At 42.4% G+C, this 22,371-nt stretch overlaps 1 protein-coding gene and 1 pseudogene across 1 annotated transcript in view; one reads left to right on the forward strand and one right to left on the reverse strand.

The window, feature by feature from the left end:
• SRD5A2 (steroid 5 alpha-reductase 2) overlaps nucleotides 1-9,043 on the reverse strand; it is a 36,303-nt gene extending 27,260 nt beyond the window's left edge. Inside the window, exon 1 of the mRNA XM_036263510.1 lies at nucleotides 8,766-9,043. Coding sequence (XP_036119403.1) covers nucleotides 8,766-9,043 — 278 coding nt within the window. The remainder of the gene's footprint in view (nucleotides 1-8,765) is intronic.
• A 5,131-nt stretch (nucleotides 9,044-14,174) lies between these two features.
• The window catches only part of LOC118631133, a 30,267-nt pseudogene continuing 22,070 nt past the window's right edge, over nucleotides 14,175-22,371 (forward strand).

Here is a 22,371-nt window from a genome sequence, read left to right on the forward strand (position 1 = left end):
AGGCATTCATCATCATTCTGAGTCTCAGCCAAAGAGTACCGTGCTGTGTGATGATTACTTCTGAATATCTGAGACATCTGTACCTCTTATGGGATTGCAGAAACACTGGCCGGGCACGTCAGGAGCCTCCAGGTCCAGTCCCTTCTCACTAAACCTCTTGGTGTTTTGCTTCTGTAAAAAGGGGAGGCTGGACAGATGAGGGTGAAATGTCCTTAAAACAGAGCACGTGCTCCAGTTGAGAAGGGTCTCATGGAAGGCCACACTGGCTGCCGGGAAAGCCTGAGGAACGGCATCACACCTGGACGGACAGAGAAGGGACTCGGGGAAGGCTTCTCGGAGGAGGAAGTGGCTCCTGCCCTGAGTCTTAAAGGAGGAGGAAGAATTCATGTTGCTGGAGGAGGAACTGGCCAGTAAAACAAAGGCATCTCATGGAAGCCATCTTTTTTTTTTTTTTTTTTTGTCTGATTAGAAAATGTCATTTGTTTCAGCATCTAAACCCCAGGAAAGATCTCTCTAAATTCAAACAGACTCAAAAGTGTGTATTCCACTCTGCTCTGATTGTGCACTATGGAAGTCCCGGCAACTTTTCACAACACAGTCACCTTTTCGTGAAAAAAGATTTCTTTTTCTTCGTCATCCAAATACTAAGGTCACATCCAAGGCTCAAATATGAAATTAGCTGCTACAGGCCTAAGTCAAATGACAACCATTGCAGGGGACACCAGGCTGCTTGGGGAAATGAAGACAACCAGAGTGTTGGGCAAAGGATCATTCTGTAGTCAAGGTCAACAAGAGGTGAGATAACTTTAACTTCGAACTGTCTTGGCAGTGGGATGAGGCAACGTGCTTATGCGGCAGTCACTTCATGTGGCTAAACCAGCCAAACATCCACATCAATAAATTCCAAGGGGAGGACTACCTGAGCTGACCTAGCTTATGCCGACTCAGAAATAATGATGACAAAGTAATCGCTAGCTCTCCCGAGTTCTGTCAGTACCAATTTCAGAAGAGCTCATTCATGCATTCAACAAATTCTAGTACCAACTATGTGTGAGCCCTTTTCTCTACACTGAGGACACGGCCATTTAAAAATGAGACAAAAATCCTTTTCCTTTTTGAAACTTACACTCTTGTGTGTCACCCTTGTATGAAGAAAAGTACAAAGAGTTTTAACTTCTATCCAACTGGACATAGTGCTGTTCTGAACCGGCCCCAGGGGACATTTTGCAAGAGTCTAAGCCACACCTGAGCCAGCCTTCTCCCTGAGCCCCCGTCCCTCCACCGTCCCTCCACCGTCCCTCCACCGTCCTGTGTCACAGCTACGCTCAGGACTGGGTAAAGCCGAGGCAGCCTGATGCTTCCCTTTTTTCACCCTCATTATCAAGCCACATGACTCCTAAAGCCTCAGAGCAAAAGTGCTCATAGACTTTGAACCTCTTCTGGGAATGTTGACTAGGAATATAGTCCTAAGCTCCGAAAATAATGTCGATGGAAAATGTGCATCACAGCTTTACTTACTGAAATCACAAACTGCCATTTAGATGATATTTCCAAACGTGTGTGAAAATACTTAGTATAAATTTTTAGTGTAAAATCAGGTGGAAGGAAAGCCTATATATATTTAACATAACAAGTGTAAAAATCTACGAAGGAAAATATAAGCCTTGACTGCTAGTCAAGATGGTAGAGGAGGTAAAGTCTGTGCTCACCTCCTCCCAACACCACATCTAAATTATAGAACAATCATCTCTGAGAACCACCTGAAGACTAGCGGAACAGAAGTCCTGTAACTAAGGGTATAAAGAAACCACAAGGAGACTGGTAGTAAGGGTGGACACATGGACCAGGCAGGTTCCACAGCTGTGGTGTGGTGACTGACAATCAGGAGGGATAGCTTGGTTGCAGAAGTCCCCCCGAGGAGCAAGGGGTCCCAGCCTCACACGAGGCTCCTCAGCCCCAAGAACCAGTAACAGGAAGAGAAGTCCCCATAACATCTGGCTGTGAAACCAGTGGGAATTTTGTCCAAGAAAGACAAAGGGTTACAGGAGACCAAGACACCTTGATCTCTTTTCTGATTTAATTTAATTATTTTAAATTACATTTGCCATTCAGCATTATATACTGATGTACAGCATAGTGATTAGACATGTTTGTAACTTAAAAAGTGGTCCCCCTGAGCCCTGGCCAGTGGCTCAGTTGGTTAGATCATCGTCCCATACACCAAAAGGTTACAGGATCAATTCCCGGTCAAGGCACATAGCTAGGTTGCAGGGTTGATCCCCGGTTGAGGCACATAAGGGAGGCAGATGATGGATGTTTCTCTCTTTTTCTCCCTTCCTCTCTCTAAAATCAATAAAAATATATCCTCAGGAGAGGATTTTAAGTGGTCCCCCTGATAACTAGAACCCACTTGGCACTACACATAGTTATAACAATATTATTGACTATATTCCCTACATTGTACTTTTCCCATGGCTATTTTTTTTTTATCCTCACCAGAGGATATTTTTTCATTTTTGTTCAGATAGAGTGGGAGGGAGAGAGGAAGAGAGAGAAAAATATCAGTGTGAGAGACACATCAACTGGTTGCCTCTGCACGACCCCAACCCGGGCCAAGGACGAATTGCAACCAAGGTACGCGCCCTTGACCGGAATCGAACCCTCAACTCATTGGTTCATGGGCCAGTGCTCTAACTACTGAGGCAAACTGGCCAGGGCCCCCATGACTATTTTTAACTGCCAATTTGTACATCTTAATCCCTTCAGCTTTTTCACCCAGCCCACTAACCACACTCTCATTTGGCAACTATCCGTTTCTTCTCTGTATGTATAAGTTTCTGTTTTGATTGTTCATTTATTTTGTTTTTTACTTTCCCACATAAGTGAAATCATATGGCATCTGTCGTTCTCTGTCTGACTTATTTCACTTACAACAATAGCCTCTAGGTTCATCCATGTTGTCACAAATGGTAAAATTTCATTCTCTTTGATGGCACAGTAATATCCCGTTGTATATATGTCCCACATCTTCTTTATCCAATAATTTATTAATGGACATTTAGGTTGCTCCCATATCTTGGCATTTGTATATAAAATGTCCTTCTTTGTCTCTTATTATTGCCTTTGTTTTAAAGTATATTTTTCCTGATGTAACTATTACTGCCCCCGGCTATTTTTCATTCCATTAGCAGGAAGCATCTTTTTCTATCTCCTTACTTCAGTTTGTGTGTGTCTTTAGGTCTGAAGTGGGTCTCTTGGAGTCAGCATACGTAAGGGTCTCCTTTTCTTACCCATTCTGCCACCCTGTGTCTTTTGGTTAAAGCATTTAGTCCATTTACATATAAAGTAAGTATTGATAGGTACGTTGTTATTGCCATTTTATTATTTGTATTTTTATCTTTTTCTCTTATTATTAAAGTCCCTTTTTAACATTTTTTGTAGTACTGGTTTGGTGGTGATGAATTCCTTTAGTTTTTTCTTGTCTGGGAAGTTCTTTAACACTCCTTTGATTCTAAATAATAGCCTTGCTGGTAGGGGAATCTTGTTTGTAGGTCCTTGCTTTTCAACACTTTGAATATTTTGTGCCAATCCTTTTTGGCCTCCAAAGTTCCTACTGAGAAATCAGCTGACATCGATCAGCCAATCGATGTTTCTCTTTCATCAATGTTTCTATCTCTCTCTAAAAAATCAATAAAACATATTTAAAAAAAAAAAAAGACAGAATAAAGAGCCCAGAAATAAACCCAACACTAAATGGTCGATTAATCTACGACAAAGGAGGCAAGAATATACAATGGGGTAAATAAAGATAGCCTCATCAGTTAATGGTGTTGGGAAAACCGAATAGATACACGCAAAAAAATAAAACTGGTGCATTTTCTTATACCATACACAAAACTGAATTCAAAATGACTTAAAGACTTAAATATAAGATCAGAAACTTTGAAAATCCTAGAAGAAAACTCTTTGACATTGCTCTTAGCGAAGTTTTTTTGTTTTGTTCTTTTATTTGTTTGTTTTTAAATGTTCTTATTGATTTTTAGAGAGATAGAAACATCAATTGACTGCCTCTGCATGCCCCTTACTGAGGATCAAGCCCACAACCCAGCCATGAGCCCTGACTGGGAACCTCTCAGTCCATGGGATGAGGCTCAATCCACTGAGCCACAGCGACCAGGCTTTTTTTAATGTCTCTTCTGGCAAAGGAAACAAAAAGTAAATAAAAACAACTGGGACCACATCAAACTAAAATGTTTTTGCACAGCAAAGGAAACCATCAACAAAACTAAAGGCAACCTACTGAATGGGAGAAGATATTCACCAATGTTAAAGGGTGAATATCCAAAACATGTAAGGAATACATACAACTTAACACCAAAAAGACAAATAATTTCATTTTAAAATGCACAGCCCTGGCCCGTGTTGCTCAGTGGTTAGTGTCAGCCAGCACACCAAAGGGTCTGCGGGTTAGATTCCTGGTCAAAGGCACATACCTCGGTTGCGGGTTCGATCCCCAGCTCTGGATGGGGCATGTGTGGGAGACAACCGCCCTGGTCAGTTTGGCTCAGCGGTTGGAGCGTCTGCCTGCGGTTCGGAGAGACCCAGGTTCAATTCCCGCTAAGGGCATGTACCTCGGTTGCAGTTTGTCCCCAGCCCTGGTTGGTCGTGCGGATGGCAGCCTCTCGATGTGTCCCTTTCACATCGATGTTTCCCTCTCTCTCTCTCCCTCCCACTTTATCTGTACAAAAAATGGAAAAATGTCCTCGGGTGAGGATAAAAAAAAAAAATTAGGAGGGGAGGCAACCAATTAATGTGTCTCTCACATTGATGTTTCCCTCTCTCTCTCCCTCCCTCCTTCCTCCTTTCCTGCCACTCTCTCTAAAAAGAAAAAAAAAATCAATGGAAAAAATATCCTCGTTTGAGGATTAACAAATATAAAATAAAATAATAAAAATGTGCAGAGGACTTGAATAGACATTTCTTCAAAGGGGACACACAGATAGACATATAAAAAGATGCTCAACATCACTAAACATCAGGGAAATTCAAATTAAAACCACAATGAGATATAACTTCACACCTGTCAGAATGACTATCATCAATAAATCAAGTGAGGCAAGGATATGGAGAAAATGGAACCCTCATGGACAGTTGATGCATTTATAAGTTAGTGTAGTCACTATGAGAAACAGTATGGAGATTCCTCAAAAAAATTAAAAATAGAACTACCATATAACCCAGCATTTTTGGATATTTATTCAAAGAAATCCAATACACAAATTCAAAAAGATATATGCACCTCTATGTTCATTGCATCATCATTTCCAATAGCCAAGATATGGAAGCAACCTAAGTGTCCATCAATAGATAATATACAGTGGAATATTACTCAGCCATAAAAAAGAATGAAATCTTACAATTTGTGACAGAGATGAACCTAGAGGGTATTGTGCTGGGTAAAATAAATCAGGCAGAGAAAGACAAACACCATATGATTTTACTTGTATGTAGAATCTCAAAAACAAAATAAACGAACAAAACAGAAACAAACTCACTGATATAGGGAACAAACTGATAGTTACCAGATGGGAAGGGGGTTAGGGAGTTGGGTGAAAAAGGTGAAGGGATTAAGAAATACAAATTGGTAGTTATAAAATAGTTACGGGAATGTAAAGTACAGCATAGGGAATATAGTCAATAATATTGTCATATCTATGTACAGTGCCAGGAGGTTACTATATATATGTATAGCATGTATACATGAGGGATCACTTCATAAATTATATAAATATCTAACCACTATGCTGTACATGTGAAACTTACATAATATTGAATGTCAACTGTAATTGAAAGATAAAATAAAAGTTATTTTAAAAGGTGGAAAAGAATAGAAGTATAAGTTACTAGTTCTAAAAATAGTCACAGGGATGTCAAGTACAACATGAGGAATATAGTTAATACAATTGTTAACTATGTATAGTGTCGGATGGGTACTAGACTGATCGGGGTGGTCACTTTGTAAGATATAAATGTCTAATCACTATGTTATACACCTGAAACAAATATCATATGTCACTATAATTGAAAATGAATTTTAAAAAAGAAAAGCCTTGATGGAAATATTCCAAAACTAACCATGCTTAGGTGTTAAAATTATGGATGTTTTTCTACTTTTTGTATTTTCCATTTTTTCTTTAGTGCACATTCATTATTTAGAATTCAAGAATTCTAAACCTCTTCCAGCTGGGGTGGCTCAGTGGTTGAGCATCAACCCGTGCACCAAGAGGTCACCGGTTCGATTCCCGGCCAGGACACATGCCCAGGTTGTGGACCGGATCTCCAGAGGGGAGCATGCAGGAGGCAGCCAATCGATGTTTCTCTCATCGATGTTTCTATCTCTCTCTCCATTTCACTTCCTCTCTCTCTAAAACCAATAAAAATAAATAAAAATAAAAAATAATTTTAAACCTCAATATTGTTTTTAAAAGGCAAGGACAAGGCAGCAAATATGAAATAGTTTATCATTGTAGCTAAGAGCCTGAATTCTCAATTCAAATTCTCTGGGTCTGAATCTAGCTCCCAAGTTACTGTATGACTTTTGCTTGCCTCAGTTCACCACCTGCAAAGTGGGGGTGATATTGGTGCCTACCAAAATGGGTTAACAAAAGGATCAGTAAATAATATATGTAGACTGTTTAGCACAGAGCAGAACACCTTGGAAGCACTCAAAATGATAACAGATCCAATACTACAGTGTTTCAGAGAAAACCCACCTCCCCAGGGAAAGGTGAGCAAGCAGCACATCTTTATGTCTCAGAGACAACTAATTCAGAGTTGTCTTTCAGTGGACAACTGCCCCTCAGGCAGAATCAATACTTAAAACCTTATTTTTTTAAATTTTCCCCTGAAAAAAAAAAAAAAAAAGAATATGTTGATACTCATATTATGGGCAATTACCTCTTTGGTGCGTTTTTTTTTAATGTGCCAGCCATAATTTATTGTACAAAATGCCTTTTAGTTTTAAAAACAAGTCTAAGATTATGTTAATAAGATCATCAGAAAACATTAATCATTACTCTAAGATAAAATGATCTCATAAAATACTGTGCATTGTGCTAACAGACAGCAGTAAATTTGAAGATAAAAGTAATTGTCTAATAGAATCATATTTTATATCAAATGTCTGATCCAAAAATAGTGAAATCAAAAGTTGGTCTCTTATCTCCTACACCCAACATCCTACTTTCTGTACAAATTAAAATATCTAAATCTGGGTAAGATAAAGTGGTTAATAACTAGACCTTCACTTTGTCCACAATAGGCTTTTAATAAATATTTGTGGCAAGGACACCATTTATGAAATTGTAGTTCTTATTGCTTACCAATACTTCTTTTTAAAAGAATGAGAATTCAGTTAAAATTGCATAAATATTAAATTTTGACCAATACAAAATATCCAGAGGATAATAAAAGATTATAAGAAAAAAACAGGTTGAAATTAGTTTCTCTACATTTACTCCTCCTGAAATGGAACACCACTTTTGCCTTATGAGAGAGGATTATGCCTTTCAGCTTCCAGAGACATTCTTTACCCTAATTTCGAATCTAGATTTCCTTATCTTTGAACCCTAGACATGCTCTATTCAACTACAAGGCTGTGCTTCTTCTATTCACGTTCTTGACCTGGTTTGGCAACCTTTCTCTGTCCACGGACTCTTTTCTCCTTGCATAGAGTATCTGCCTACTTATCATGGTGCAAAGGTCTTTAGCCATGGAGTTGATCAGGCTTAGATTTGAATCTGGCTGGGCACAAGCTGTATCATCTTCATTCAGTTACTTAACCTTACTCAGCCTCACTTTCTTTGTAAATGTATATTTCACAAGGTTACAATCAGGTTAAATGAGACAATAGATGCTAAATGATTGGGTACCGCAGGCAACTTAATCAAGTGTCCTCCCCTCCCCCAGTGTCTTCTTTGGAGGTTAGCAGTCATTTGGATTCTAAAACCCTCGGTTTCTCTCCTTCTCGGACCAGAAAGCAAAGTCCTTCTGAACTTGAGATTTTTAATCTAGAACATTTGAGCTCTATGTTAATTTTGACCCATTCATACATGTCCCACGGGAACCGGAAAGTACATTGGTCCAGGGGAGGGCGGTCCCTTTTGGGTAAAGCCTGAGGACTGGGGCTCTGGCTCCGGCTAGTGGGTTCCGCTCAGTTCTCTTTCCCACAATCGAAGTCCAGGTTTGACTCTGCCCACCTCCCTCCTGAAACCGGCAAAGATCAAGTTGATCAGTCCCTCTGAGCTGTTTCTTTCTGGAGGTGCCAACACTTATACTCTCTCGAGATCCGTGGACCAGCCCGCCCCTGCCCTGCAAAGGAAAGATGGAAAAACGGGAGAGAAGGGGTAAGGGGAGAGACTCCGCAATCACACCGGACCTAGCCGAGTAGCAGTGGTCACGTCCGGGTCAGCAGCTCTGCCCGACCGAACTTACCGACTCCCCTCCCGACCAGCTCTGCCTGCTTCCTCCGAGCAGCCAGAGGATTTGGACTGGAACCAAGACGCACGTGGGGCCAGGGGCGGTGAAGAAGGCAGCTGCCTGCGAACGCTTCTCCATTCGCCTGCGTCCGGCTGGCAGCCCCAACCCATACAGGTACACCCCGCCAGCCCGCACCGCCGGAGGTCCTTGCACACGCCCGGCTGCACCGCGCTCCCGGACACCCAGAAACTTGCACCGCATGCCCCGCCCGCAGGGGGAAACGCTACCTGTGGAAGTAATGCGCGCAAAAGAGGCCCAGAAGCACCGTCGCAGGCGGGCCAAAGAGAGCTCGGGGCTGCCCGAGGAGCATCCCCAGCGGTACCGCGAAGGAGGGCAGCTCCTGCAGGAACCAGGCGGCGCCTGCGGGCAGGTGGACAGCCCTGGTCAGGCTCCCTGTATACTTCCCGTAGCCGGAGGGCTCCCCGAAGTACAGTAGCAGTGCTCCCAAGGCAGCCAAAGCGGCGCTGCCTGCCAGCACTGGGTTCTGCAGGCAGTGAACAGGCATCGTGCAGTATTTCCCGCCAGTGGTCCCTGCGTGTGCAGAGGAGAGCGAGGCCCTACCGCTCCTTTATGGAGCAGGAGACATCACTGTCCCCGCCCCTATAGCTTTGGCTCCCGCCCTCCACCCGGCCTCCCACCTGGGAGCAGCCAGCCCTGTCTCTGCTCAGCAGCAATGTCCCTTTCACCGGGCTGGCGCTTCGGGAGGCAGCCAGAGGGGGATGACGGTCTAAGGTTTTAGTGGAGTCAGTCGTGGAGCCAAAAATGTGTCCTGGGGCCCCAGGGCCTTTGACTAGCCCATATCCGCGCCTCCGTCCACGTGGCCACTGTCTTCACCCCCTGCCACTGGTCTTCCCCTTCGAAAACTTGTTCCTCGGGTATCAACCTCTGAAGCTGCAACTTCTGGGACTAGGAAATAAAAAGAAAAACACAGGACCGATATAGCGGGATCGCTCTCCCGCCCCCGCACATCATCTGGGCATAGCAGACGCTGGAACCACCACAGGCCAGGATCTCCATAACCCTTCTGGTTCCCTGCGCTCCTCCGCTGCCCACCTGCTCCCATCCAGCCCTCCCTCCTCCCTTCCGCGCTGGGCCGTCATCTAGGCACTTCCCAGGCCTGCCAGCCCCTCTGAGTTGGGGCGCCCGCTCCTTCGCCACTCTGTGCTCCCTCTGCACCACCAAGCCCCAGTCAGGTGCAGCCTCTCCCACGTCCTGATTCCTCCTCAGTTTTTCTCTAGACCCCCAGGGTGCGCCCCTGCTCCTCCTGCCTCTGCCAAAGAGTCACTTCCGTTGAGCGAGGGTATGGAAGTGCGGGGGGGCTAATAGTGACCCCGTTGGTCCGCCCGAGTCTCTCCTCCCCAGGGCCCCTGGAGCTGGCTAGGTTCGGGCAACGTCTAGGGCTTCTCCCTTGCGACACCCTCTCCCAGCTCCTCCAGCGATGAGTTGGGTTCCAGGCCGAGATGCCTTTGGCAATGCGGCTGCGTTCTAAGCGCCCAGACGGGGTTCTTTCTCTTCCTTGTTTGCCGCTCTTCTCTCGTTCTCCACCGGCATTCTCCAACCTCTATTTCCTCTTCCCTTGTCTGATTCAGCACCCAGACCTCCTCGGCTGCTCTCCTCCCGTGTTTTATGCCCCCTTTCCTCTCATTCTTTCTTTGACCTAGCTTTCCTCCTCTTCCCACCTGCTGTTGTACCCATTTTTGTCCTACCTTCCTTGATTACTTTATCCCTATTAATTTTCTCCTCTGGTCCCTCTGGTCTCCCAGGCTGAGAGAGAGAGAGAGAGAGAGAGAGAGAGAGAGAGAGAGAGACTCCCTCCCTGGGCGCTTTCTTCATCCTTCCCCCTTAGCTCGAACTCACTGCCCCTCAGAAGCCCCACTCAGAGTGTCCTCATCCATTCTTGCCCCGATGCACCGGGTGTTGCACTGAAAGGCACACTGTCTCCTCTGCCCAGTTTGGGGTTTTCTGATTCCTGGGACACGGGTATATGATGACACTGCTACAGGGCACCACCTGCTTGTTGACCAAGAAGTACTTATCATTTTCCCGTTAGTTAACATGTTAAATAGTAATCATACTTCAGTTTTCAGTTGATCACCATGTAAGAATTGCCCATGCTGACTGAAGCACTTTGCATGGAGGAACTGGGTTTGCTCTCACAGCTTCTTGGAGCTGTTTTTGCACTGGCTTCCTGAGTCTCAGGTTCCTCACATACCACCTGCTGGTTGAGAACACCCAAATCGACATCTCCAGCAGACCTGAGCTTCTGATCTGCATTTCCTCCTTGCTGACCAATTCCACTTGCATGTCCTTCAGAGATCTCAAATTCAACCCTACCCAAAGCTGAACCAATTTATCTTCCCCTCTATGCCCCATCCATACCCAGATCCTCCCTCTGCCATTCCTGGTTGTTACAACTTCTCTGTCCCCAATAGCTACAGCCTCCCTTGGAGGCTGACACATAGACACAGAAAACTATAGATTTCTTGATGCTAATACAGTATCAGGAGAATACGCAATGTGACATTTCAAACACAACTCAGTGGAAGAACTTTTTTAAATGAAATTTCTCCTTTCTCAATCCCCTCCTCTCCTTTTTCCTAACTTTGCCCTATTTTGGCTGTCATTAATTTTTTTCACTACTGTACCAATTAGCTTTTGCTACTCTAGAAGTCAGTGGCTTAACAAAACCAATTAGCTTCAGTTTATGCATCTGTGAGTCAGGCGGGGGTCAGCTGACCTAGGCTGCATTTGGCTAATCTTGACTGTGATCATTCATTCATCTGTGGAGCAACTGAAAGTCCCAGGCTGGGTTCGGATGGGGAACCTTAGCTGAGGCGGCTCTATTCCACATGGCTCTCATCCTAGGATGAGTAAGCTAGTCCCAACATATCTATACAATCTCAATAACGGAAACACAAGAGTACAAGAAACACACAAGACCTCTTGAGACTCAGGCCAAGAATTAGTGTACTCTTACCTCCGTATGCATTCTATTGGCCAAATCAAGTTACATGTTGGGTTCCAGAGTCAGAAAGAGAGAGTATTGCAAAGTTAAATGGCCAAAGACAGAGATACAGGGAGAGAGAGAGAATTAGAATCAATAATGAATTGTTCAGTGTTACATACATAGAGGAAATACACACATTGTAAAATACTTTTTGATTGATTTGCATAAACTGAACACATTGTTATAACCAGCACATAGGTCAAGAAACAGATTATTAGCATACCAAAAGCTCCCCTCATGCCTCCTTACATCTCCTCCCAGAATAATCATTATTCTGACTTCTAACACCATAATTTGTTATGCCTCCTTGCTCTTTTTTTTTTTAATTACAGTTGAAACTCAATATTATTTTATATTAGTTTAGGGTGTACAGCATAGTGCTTAGACAATCATATAATTTGTAAAGTGAAGCCCCCTTAATATTTTAAGTTTGAACTTATTATAAATGTAATCATATAGTATTTATTCTTTGTATGTGTAGTTTTTAAAAATATGGTTTTATTGATTTTCTTGAGAGAGAGAAAGGGAGAGAGAGATAGAAACATCCATGTGAGATAGAGACACCGGATCAACTACCTCCTGCAGGCCCCCTACTAGGGATTGAGCCCGAAATCCAGGCATGTGCCTTGACCGGGAATTGAACTGGGACTTCTCAGTTCATGGCATGACACTCAATCCACTTAGCCACACAGACTGGCCTTTGTATGTGTTTTAATGATACTTGTGATTTGTTTTAATCAGGTATGGTGAGATACACAGACACAGAAATGACTGTCATGAATGAAGTTTACACTCACAGGTCCCTGAAAACAGGAGGCACAGCATGCCCACAGAACCACATGGGAAGAACCAGGATAAGTCAGAAGGCAGAGAGAATGAGAGAAGTATGTAGACAACAGCGTATACTGTGGTTTTTGCAGGAAGGAATAGAATAGGCAGGGTACGCAGGCTTAGGATTGTCTAGTTTGAATAATTTCAGTGTGCTCTTGGTTTTAGAGACTATCTCTAGTTTTTTGGTACCTGTCTCTGAGGTGATTAGAACAGGTGAATAGTGGTCCAGAGTGAACTTGATGTAAAAGGTGGTTGTGGTATGGTTGGTGTGTATGTGTATGTGTGTGAGAGAGAGAGACAGAGAGAGAGAGAGAGAGAGAGAGAGAGAGAGAGAGATTGAGAAATCACCTGGGAAATAATGATCCCATAAGATCATGCTTTAGTGGTAGGAAAGCATCCTACCTAACAAAATCTAGTGGTAGGAAAGGTAGAGTGAAGCATCCTTCCTAAAAAAAAAATGTCAAATCAATGCCCCAAAGTAATCAAGGTGATTCCCAAGTAATTTAACAAAGCCCAACCTTCTTGAAAGGAAGACAATTAAATCCGGACAAGAAACAATGTAGCCTTCACAATATCCAACATCCATCTTACAGATCCAAGAGCATTGATAAACCTAAGCAAAATGAACACATCTAAATCATACCAAGGCATATCATAATCAATTTGTTAAACATGTCACATTTACTTCTGAGACCAACTACTGGAGTTGAACCAACTTTCACAGGTTTAGGACACAGTCCTGCTCAAGACTGCCCTCACTTCAGACACTAGCAAATTCAGGGGTCTTCAGACCACACACACTTCTAAACAACTATCTATAAATTTGAGGCTTCCCACTAACACTTCAGGTTCAATAATTCACTAGAAAAATTCACAGAATTCAGGGAAGCACTATCATTATGATTACAGTTTTATTTAGCACAAAAAAAAAAAAATCAGAACCAATCAAAAGAAAAGATGCATAAGGTGAGGTCTTGGAGGGTCCCAAACATGAAGCTTCCTTATCCTCACCTCATGGAGTCAGGATCTACTACCTTTTCAGCACATCATGTGTGACAATATGCAGTGTATTTTCTACCAGAAAAGCTCACCCAAGCTTCAATGTCCAGAGTTTTTATTAAGTTTTCATTATGTAAACACAACTGATTGAATCATTGGTCATGTGGTTGAACTCAATCTCCAGCTTCATTCTGCTCCCCAGAAGTCAGGTTGATATCACATGGGTCAAAGCCCCAATCTCTAGTCACATAGTTTGTCATTCCAGCATAGCAATCCCCATTCTGAGTCATCTAGTCAGTATAAACTATCAGGGGCCTCATGAATGGCAAAGATACTCCAATCACTCAGGAAATTCTAAGGATTTAGAGCAACTTCCCAGGAAATTGGAACAAGGCCAGCCAATTATTTCACCCAAGGGTTTAGAGGCTATCCCCCAAGGAGCTGGGATGAAGGCTAGACCTCTCTTTAGCTAAAGTTAATTCTTCACTACACACATGCCAAGAAGCAGAAGAATTTAGAAAATATAACCAAGCCATAAACCAAGAGGAAAATAAATCAATAGAAACAGACCTAGAAATAACAGGGGTGATGTATTAATAGACCAATAATCAAAAATACCTATTTTAAGTATGCTCAATATGATTCAGGATTTAAAAATGAACATAATGAGACAAATGGAAGATACAGAAATAAAACCTCTAACAATAAAAAAAGTTTTAAATGAAAAATTCACTGGCTTTTTAACAAAGGGTTTGCTGCCAGAACTTAGGTGTCATGAAAACCACCACCAAAAGCCAAAATGGAAAAGGGAAAGATTCACAACAACGTTGTCATCATTGGACACCTAGATTCCAGCAAGTCTACCACTACTGGCCATCTGATCTACAAATAGAGTGGGATTAACAAAATAAATAAATAAATAAATAAATAAATAAATAAATAAATAAATAAATAAATAAATAAATCTGAGGAGGCTGTTGAGATGGAGAAGGGCTCCTTCAAGTATATCTGAGTATTGGATAAGCTGAAAGCTAAAAGTGAGCATGGTATCACCTTCCTGTGAAAATTCAAGACCAGCAAGTATTATGTGACCATCATTGATGCTCCAGGACACAGAGACTTCATGAAAAACATGATCATAGGCACATCTCAGGCTGACTGTGCAGTCCTGATTGTTGCTGCTGGTGTTGGTGAATTTGAAGCAGACATCTCTAAGAATGGGCAGACCCATGAGCATGCCCTCTGGCATACACACTGGGTGAGAAACAACTGATTGTTAGTGTTAACAAAATGGATTCTACTGAGCCACCCTACAGCCAGAAGAGATGCAAGGAAATTGTTAAAGAAGTCAGCACCTACGTTAAGAAAATTGGCTAAAACCTTGACATAGTAGCATTTATGCCAGTTTCTGGTTGGAATGGCAACAACATGCTAGAACCAAGTGCTAATATGCCTTGGTTCAAGAGTTGGAAAGTCACCTATAAAGATGGCAACACCATTGGAAACCACACTGCTTGTAGCTCTGGATTGCATCCTGCCAACAACTTGTCCAACTAATAAGCCCCTGTGTCTGCCCCTCCAAGATGTCTACAAAATTGGTGGTATTGGTACTGTGCCTGTGGGCCTAGTAGAGACTGGTGTTCTCAAACCTGGCATCGTGGTCACCTTCACTCCAGTCAACATTACAACTGATGTAAAGTCTATTGAAATGCACCGTGAAGCTTTGAGTGAAGCTCTTCCTGGTAACAATGTGTGCTTCATTGTCAAGATCATGTCTTTCAAAGATGTCCATTGTGGCAATGTGGCTGGTAACAGCAAAAAATGACCCACTAATGGAAGCAGCTTGCTTCATGACTCAGGTGATTATCCTGAACCTTCCAGGCCAAATCAGTGTTGGATATGCACCTGTGCTGGTCTGTCACACAATTCATATTGCTTTCAAATTTGACCATCATTCTGGGGAAAAGCTGAAAGATGGCCCAGAGTTTTTGAAATCTGGTGATGCTGCCATTGTCAAAATGGTTCCTGGCAAGCCCATGTGTGTTGAGAGCTTCTCTGACTACCCTCCTCTGGGCTGTTTTTGCTGTTTGTAACATAAGACAAACAGCTGCTGTGGGTGTTATCAAAGCAGTGGACAAGGAGGCACCTGGAGCTGGCAGTCACCAAGTGTGCCCAGAAAGTTCAGAAGGCTAACCTGATATTATCCTTAATACCTGCTACCCCAGTCTTAACCAGTGGTGGAAGAATAGTCTCAGAACTATGTCTCAACTGGTCATTTAAGTATAAATATATATATATATATATATATTTAGAGAGAGAGAGAGAGAAACATCAATGTGAGAGAGACACATCAAGTGGTTGCCACCCACACAACCCCAACCAGGGCCGGGGACAAACTGCAACCAAGGTACATGCCCTTAGCGGGAACCAAACCCAGGACTCTCTGATCCATGGGCTGATGCTCTAACTGCTGAGCCAAACTGGCCAGGGCGTCATTTAAGTCTAATAGTAAAATACTGGTTAATGATTACAGTGCATCATAGAACCTTCAGAAGGGAAGGAGAATGTTTTGTTGACCATTGTGTGTGTGTGTGTGTGTGTGTGTGTGTGTGTGTGTGTGTGTGTATGTGTGTGGCAGTTTTTAAGTTATTAGTTTTTAAAATCAGTACTTTTTAATCTGTCACAGAATTTTGAGACCCATTAGAACAAAGTTTAATAAAAAAAAAAAGAAAGAAAAGAAAGAAACATTCACTGGATGTGATTAACAACATTAGCCATTGCACAAAAAGAGATTAGAAATTTGAAGATATAGTAATAAAAACTATCAAAAACAGGCTTCCAATCAAAATGGTGGAGTATATAAATGTGATACTTGTATCCTCCCATGACCACATAAAATTACAACTAAACTACAGAACAACCATCATTGAGAACCATCTGAAATCTAGCTGAACAGAAGTCCTATAACTAAGGATATACAGAAGAAGCCACATCAAGACTGGTAGGAGGGGAGAAGATGCAGAATGGACTGGTCCCACACTTATGTGTGGCAATTAAAAACTGAGAAGGATATCTTGAGTGAGGAAGTCCCCACTAAGGAGGGAAGAGTTCTAGCCCACAGCAGGCTCCCCAGCTCAGAGTTCCAGTGCCAGAAAGAGAAATCCCCATAACTTCTTGCTGTGAAAGCCAGCAGTTTATGGCTGAGTGAAATAAAGGGTTTCTGGAGTCCCAGGTATTAACTCTTAAAGGGCTTGTGCACAGACTTACTCAGACTCACTCACTTTGAGCTCCAGTGCTAGGGCAACAGCTCAAAAGGTGCCAGGGACATACAGGGAGGTACTGAATTGTATAGCTTTGGGGCAAGGGCTCAATGGGCAGCTTTCTCTCAGACAGAAGTGCTGGCAGAGGCCATTGTTCTTTGCTGAGCCCTTCCCCTACAGAACCAGCAGGCAGTCTCCATATTTGAATCTCCATCAACCTGACCTCCACCCAGCAAAGCTCTCATTTAGAATAGAAGGACAGATAAAGAGCTTCCCAGACAAGAAAAGGATAGAGTTTATCACCACCAAACCAGCATTACAAGAAATGTTAAAGGGACTTCTTAAAGAAGAAGAAAAAATATATAAAATATGAATAACAAAATGGCAATAAATACATATCTATCAATAATTACCTTAAATGCAAATGGATTAGAACACTAATTTGAAAGAATATATGCACCTACCTGTTTATTGCAGCATTATTTACAATAGCCAATATATGAAAGCAACCCAAGTGCCACCAATAAATGAGTGGATAAAAAAGTTATCATACAGCCCTGGCCAGTTTGGCTCAGCGGTTAGAGAGTCGGCCTGTGGTCCTGAGAGACCCGGGTTCGGTTCCCGCTAAGGGCGCGCACTCGGTTGCAGTTTGTCCCCGGCCCTGGTTGCTTGTGCAGGTGGCAGCCACTTGATGTGTCCCTTTCACATCGATGTTTCTCTCTCTCTCTCTGTTCCTCTCTCTCCCTCCCACTCTACCTGAACAAAAAAAAAAAATGGAAAAAAAAATGTCCTCTGGTGAGGATAAAAAAAAAAAAAAAAGTTATCATACAAATATACAATGGAATATTACTTCGCCATAAAAAAGAATGAAATCTTACCATTTGTGACAGTATCAATGGACCAAGAAGGTATTATGCTAAGCAAAGTAAGTTAATCAGAGAAAGATAAATACCATATGATTTCATTTATATGTGGAATATAAAGAGAAAAATAAATGAACAAACAAAATAGAAACAGACTGCAAGATACACGGAACAGACTAATTGTTGCCAGAGGGGAGAGGGGCTTGAGGAACTGGGTGAAAAAAGGTTAAGGGATTAAAAAGTACAAATTGGTAGTCACCAGGATATAAAGTACATGGAAAATATAGTCAATAATATTGTAATAACGATGTATGGTATTATATGAGTACTAGAGTTATTGGGATGATCACTTTGTAAGTTATATAAATATGTAATCATTGGGTTGTACACCTGAAACTAATATAATATTGCATGTCAACTGTAATTGAAAATTTGAATGTATTTTTTAAATAAAAAATAAAATAATTTTCAAAAAACAATCCAAAAGAAAGTACACAGAGAAAAAGGAAATGGAGGGAGAAGAGAAAGAATTGATACTTCAGTGACAATATCAAGAAATCTAAAATATATGTAATAGAATCCCTGAAAAGGAAAGAAAGTAGACAGAAAAAAAACTGAAGAAATAATGTTTGGAAACTTTTCTAATTTGATAACAATTCTACCTTACGGATCCAAGGACCTTGATAAACATCATGCAAAACAAACACACACACCCAAATCACACCAAGGCATATCATAATCAAATTGCTGAGAACCAGCCAAAAAGGGAAAAATCTTTTTCTTTTTTTTTTCTTTTGTCCTCACCTGAGGACATTTTTCGATATTTTGTTCAGATAGAGTGGGAGGGAGAGAGAGAGAAACATCGCCGTGAAAGGGACACATCCAGTGGTTGCCACCCACATGACCCATCTAGGGCCGGGGACAAACTGCAACTGAGGTACATGCCCTTAGCAGAAACCGAACCCAGGTCACTCCAGACCACAGGCTGATGCTCTAACCACTGAGCCAAACCAGCCAGGGCAAGGGAAAAATCTTAAAAGCAGCCAGAGAGATAAAAATGACATAGAGGAACAAAGGCAATGAGTACAAAAGATTTCTCAGAAACTATGCGAGCCAAAAGATAATGGAATGATATATTTAAAATACTAAAAGAAAATTTTTTCAATCAAGAATTTTATATCCAATGAAAATATCCTTCAAAATTAAAGGTGAGTTTCGCTTCTAGGCATGATGGGTTAAGATTCTCTCTCTTTCTCCCTCTATTTGTCTCTATCTCTCTGTCTCTGTCTCTCTCTCTCTCTCTCTCTCACACACACACACACACACACACACACACTCACTCACTGACTCACATACACATCATGACTTTCTTCTGCAATCTTCTCTATCCAGAATGAAAACCTGAGCTAGTTAAAAAAGAAAACTCTGTGGCACATTCCATCTCAATCCTACATCAAAACCTACCAGTCCCTGTCCTAATCCATTAGGGACCTTTAATCCTAGAGAAATAAATTCTATATGATAGTGAGCTATTCAGCTCTCTTAAACTATGCCAATGAGCTACCATTCCCAGGCATTATCAAATGCCAACGATTTAAGTTATTTTTCTGGAAGATATTTGTGGGTTACAAAGACCTTTCAAATCATACCATCAAATTAGAATCTGTTCCATGGGACATTTTATGTATTAATATGTTCTTTTTTCCTAGTAGTTAGCCAAAAATATCATTAGAAAGAACAGGAGACATCCCCTTCTGTGTGTCCTGAGGAGAATTGACAGGTCATTAGTCAGGGAAGTGCAAACATCAAAGAATATAAGCTATGGAGGTGGACACAGACCACAGCTCTGCAGGGCCAAGTTCACTGTGTTCTTGGAGAAACAAGTCCACAAAGGGAAAAAACTGGGTCAAGGCTAAGGGCAGATGAGGTCTAATAAAGAAACAGTGCATGTGGGGAGTAGGAGTTGAATGAATCTAGAAGCAAGGAGTTTTACATTCATCTCTTTAAAAAACAAACATTCCCTTGCAGTCCCAAGCCTCTGGGAAAACAGTTTTTCCTTGGAAAACCAAAAAAAGTGGTTCCTACACTTTGAAATTTCACAGACTACACTTAATTCTTTTTTATATGTTATTTTATTTTATTTTTTATCCTCACCCAAGGACATTTTTGCATTTATCTTCAGATAGAGCAGGAGGGAGAGAGGGAGAAAGAGAGAGAGAGAAACATCGACATGAGACACATAGAGTGGTTGCCACCCACACGGCTCCACTGAGGACAAACTGCAAGCAAGGTACATGCCCCAAGCGGACACCGAACCCAGGTCTCTCCAGTCCGCAGACCGACACACTAACCGCTAGTGCCAAACCGGCCAGGGCTTAATTTTTTTTTTTAATTGGGACCCAAGAATTTACAACTTTTTACTTTGCTAATTTAATACAATTTTTTAAACGAACATTTGCCATTATAATTATTTCATACAAGAAAATAATATTTTGAAATAAAAAAAGGAAAAGTCTTATGCTCTCTGTAAACACATATAAAACCAAATTTCTTGCCCCACAAGACTGACTACTATTCGAGGGTTCCACCAAGACACTGCCTGCAAGCTCAGCCGTCCTTGCTCTGAGCCTTTTTCAGGCAGCATCCTCTGACATCAGCGCGCGGTACTCATGTGCCCTCTCTGCGTGCTGCTGCTCTGTCCAGGTGCTGTGACGCCCCCAGTTCTCCCAGTAAGGCACAGTCTGGTCCTTTACATGTTTATCAAAGTAGGTTGCAAGGTAGAAGAGGGAAGAAACATCTGAAGAACTTCTTGTAGCACTAGGGAAGAACTTGGAGGGAGGCAAAGAATTTGGAGCAATCGAGTGGGCGGTATAGTTGAAAAGCGCTTGAACTCAGAATATAGAGACCTGGGTTCTAGCCCCAGCTCTGCCACTAACAAATTCCTTACTTTCTTGGCACCTCATTATTTTGACTTGTCAATCAAAAGATCACCTAAAATTTGGGGGTATATACTACAGTGAATCTATACATAATCCTCTGAGGTTAAAAATGAGAGTTTCAACTATTTTTTTTTTTATCCTCACCCGAGGACATTTTTCCATTTTTTGTTCAGATAGAGTGGGATGGAGAGAGAGAGAGAGAGAGAGAGAGAGAGAGAGAGGGAGAGAGAGAGAGAGAAACATCAACGTGAAAGGGACACATCGAGTGGTTGCCACCCACATGACCCAACCAGGGCTCGGCACAAACTGCAACTGAGGTACGTGCCCTTAGCGGGAACCAAACCCAGGTCTCTCCGGACTGCAGGCCGACGTTCCAACCACTGAGCCAAACCAGCCAGGGCAGAGCTTCAACTATTTAAATACCAGTCTCTAGTTTTCTCAAACCTGGTGTTTTCAGTGAAAGGTAGAGTTATTTAGTTCTATAGAGGAGCTTCACGCTTTCTCCTAAACCCCAAGTTTCCACTGGGCCAGAGACTCAAGTATGTGAAGATAGAGATTTTCAGGGCTAGAGGTAACAGACGAATAATTGATCCCAGTTGAACCTCCCTGAGGGGGTAGAGAGGAGGCCACAAGCTGTGAAATGCTATTTGAATGACTGTTCCATTCTCGAAGGGACTTTGTCCAGGACTGTTAGCCAGGCAGAACTTGAAGCCTCGGGGCAGGATGGAACTGTGGAAGAAGTCCTTGGACAAATGGTCACACCCTGTGATCTGTGTCCTGGCCAGTTGTCCTGCTGGCCAATTTCCAACCTTGTCATGGGCCTTGAAGCTCACAGCCAGTGATAGAACACTCCTATCACTCAGGCCAAAGAGTTCCAGTTCCCTCTCCACTAATCTCAAAGACAAACAGCAACATGCTCAGGCAGCCAGACACTTCAGTTGTCAAATCTCGTTAGCTACAAAACGGTTTTTAAATTTTTATTATTGTAATTTTCTTTTCTTTTTTTTTTTTTTATCCTCACCCGAGGACATTTTTCCATTTTTTGTTCATATAGAGCGGGAGGGAGAGAGAGGAAGAGAGAGAGAGAGAGAAACATCGATGTGAAGGGACACATTGAGTGGCTGCCACCCTCACGACCAACCAGGGCCGGGGACAAACTGCAACCGAGGTACATGCCCTTAGCGGGAACCGAACCCGGGTCTCTCTGTACCGCAGGCCAACGCTCCAACCGCTGAGCCAAACCGGCCAGGGCTCTAATATCACCTAATACCTGGCTTATATTTAAATTTCCCAGTTCTCCACCAACCCTCCCCCCCCACCCCGCAATACCTTTTATAATGATTTATTCAAATAAGTGTCGGATCAAGTACCACACACTGCATTTGGTGAATGTGTCTCTGAAGTCTCCTTTAAGTGAGAACATCTACCCCTTTCTTTCTTTTCTGTTACTAAACAGACCAAAGTAATTGTCTTGTAGAACAGCCACATTCTAGATTTGTCTGTTGGTTTCATTTCACTGTTTCCTGTATCCTCTGTATTTTGTCTAACCTGATGTAGGTCTAAAGGCTTCATTAGATAAAATTTTTTTTTTTTTTTTTTTTATCCTCACCCGAGGACGTTTTTCCATTTTTTGTTCAGGTAGAGTGAGGAAGGGAGAGAGAGAGAGAGAGAGAGAGAAACATCGACGTGAAAGGAACACATCAAGTGAAAGGAACACATCAAGTGGCTGCCACCCGCACGACTGACCAGAGCCGGGGACAAACTGCAACCGAGGTACCCGCCCTTAGCGGGAACCGAACCCGGGTCTCTCAGGACCACAGGCCGACGCTCTAACCACTGGGCCAAACCGGCCAGGGCCATTAGATAACATTTTAAGCAAGAATACTTCCTAGGTGATGTCATGTGCATTGCATCTAGAGACAGCACACGGCCTC

This window comes from Molossus molossus, unplaced genomic scaffold (genome assembly GCF_014108415.1).
Source record: "Molossus molossus isolate mMolMol1 unplaced genomic scaffold, mMolMol1.p scaffold_m16_p_15, whole genome shotgun sequence".
NCBI lineage: Eukaryota > Metazoa > Chordata > Mammalia > Chiroptera > Molossidae > Molossus > Molossus molossus.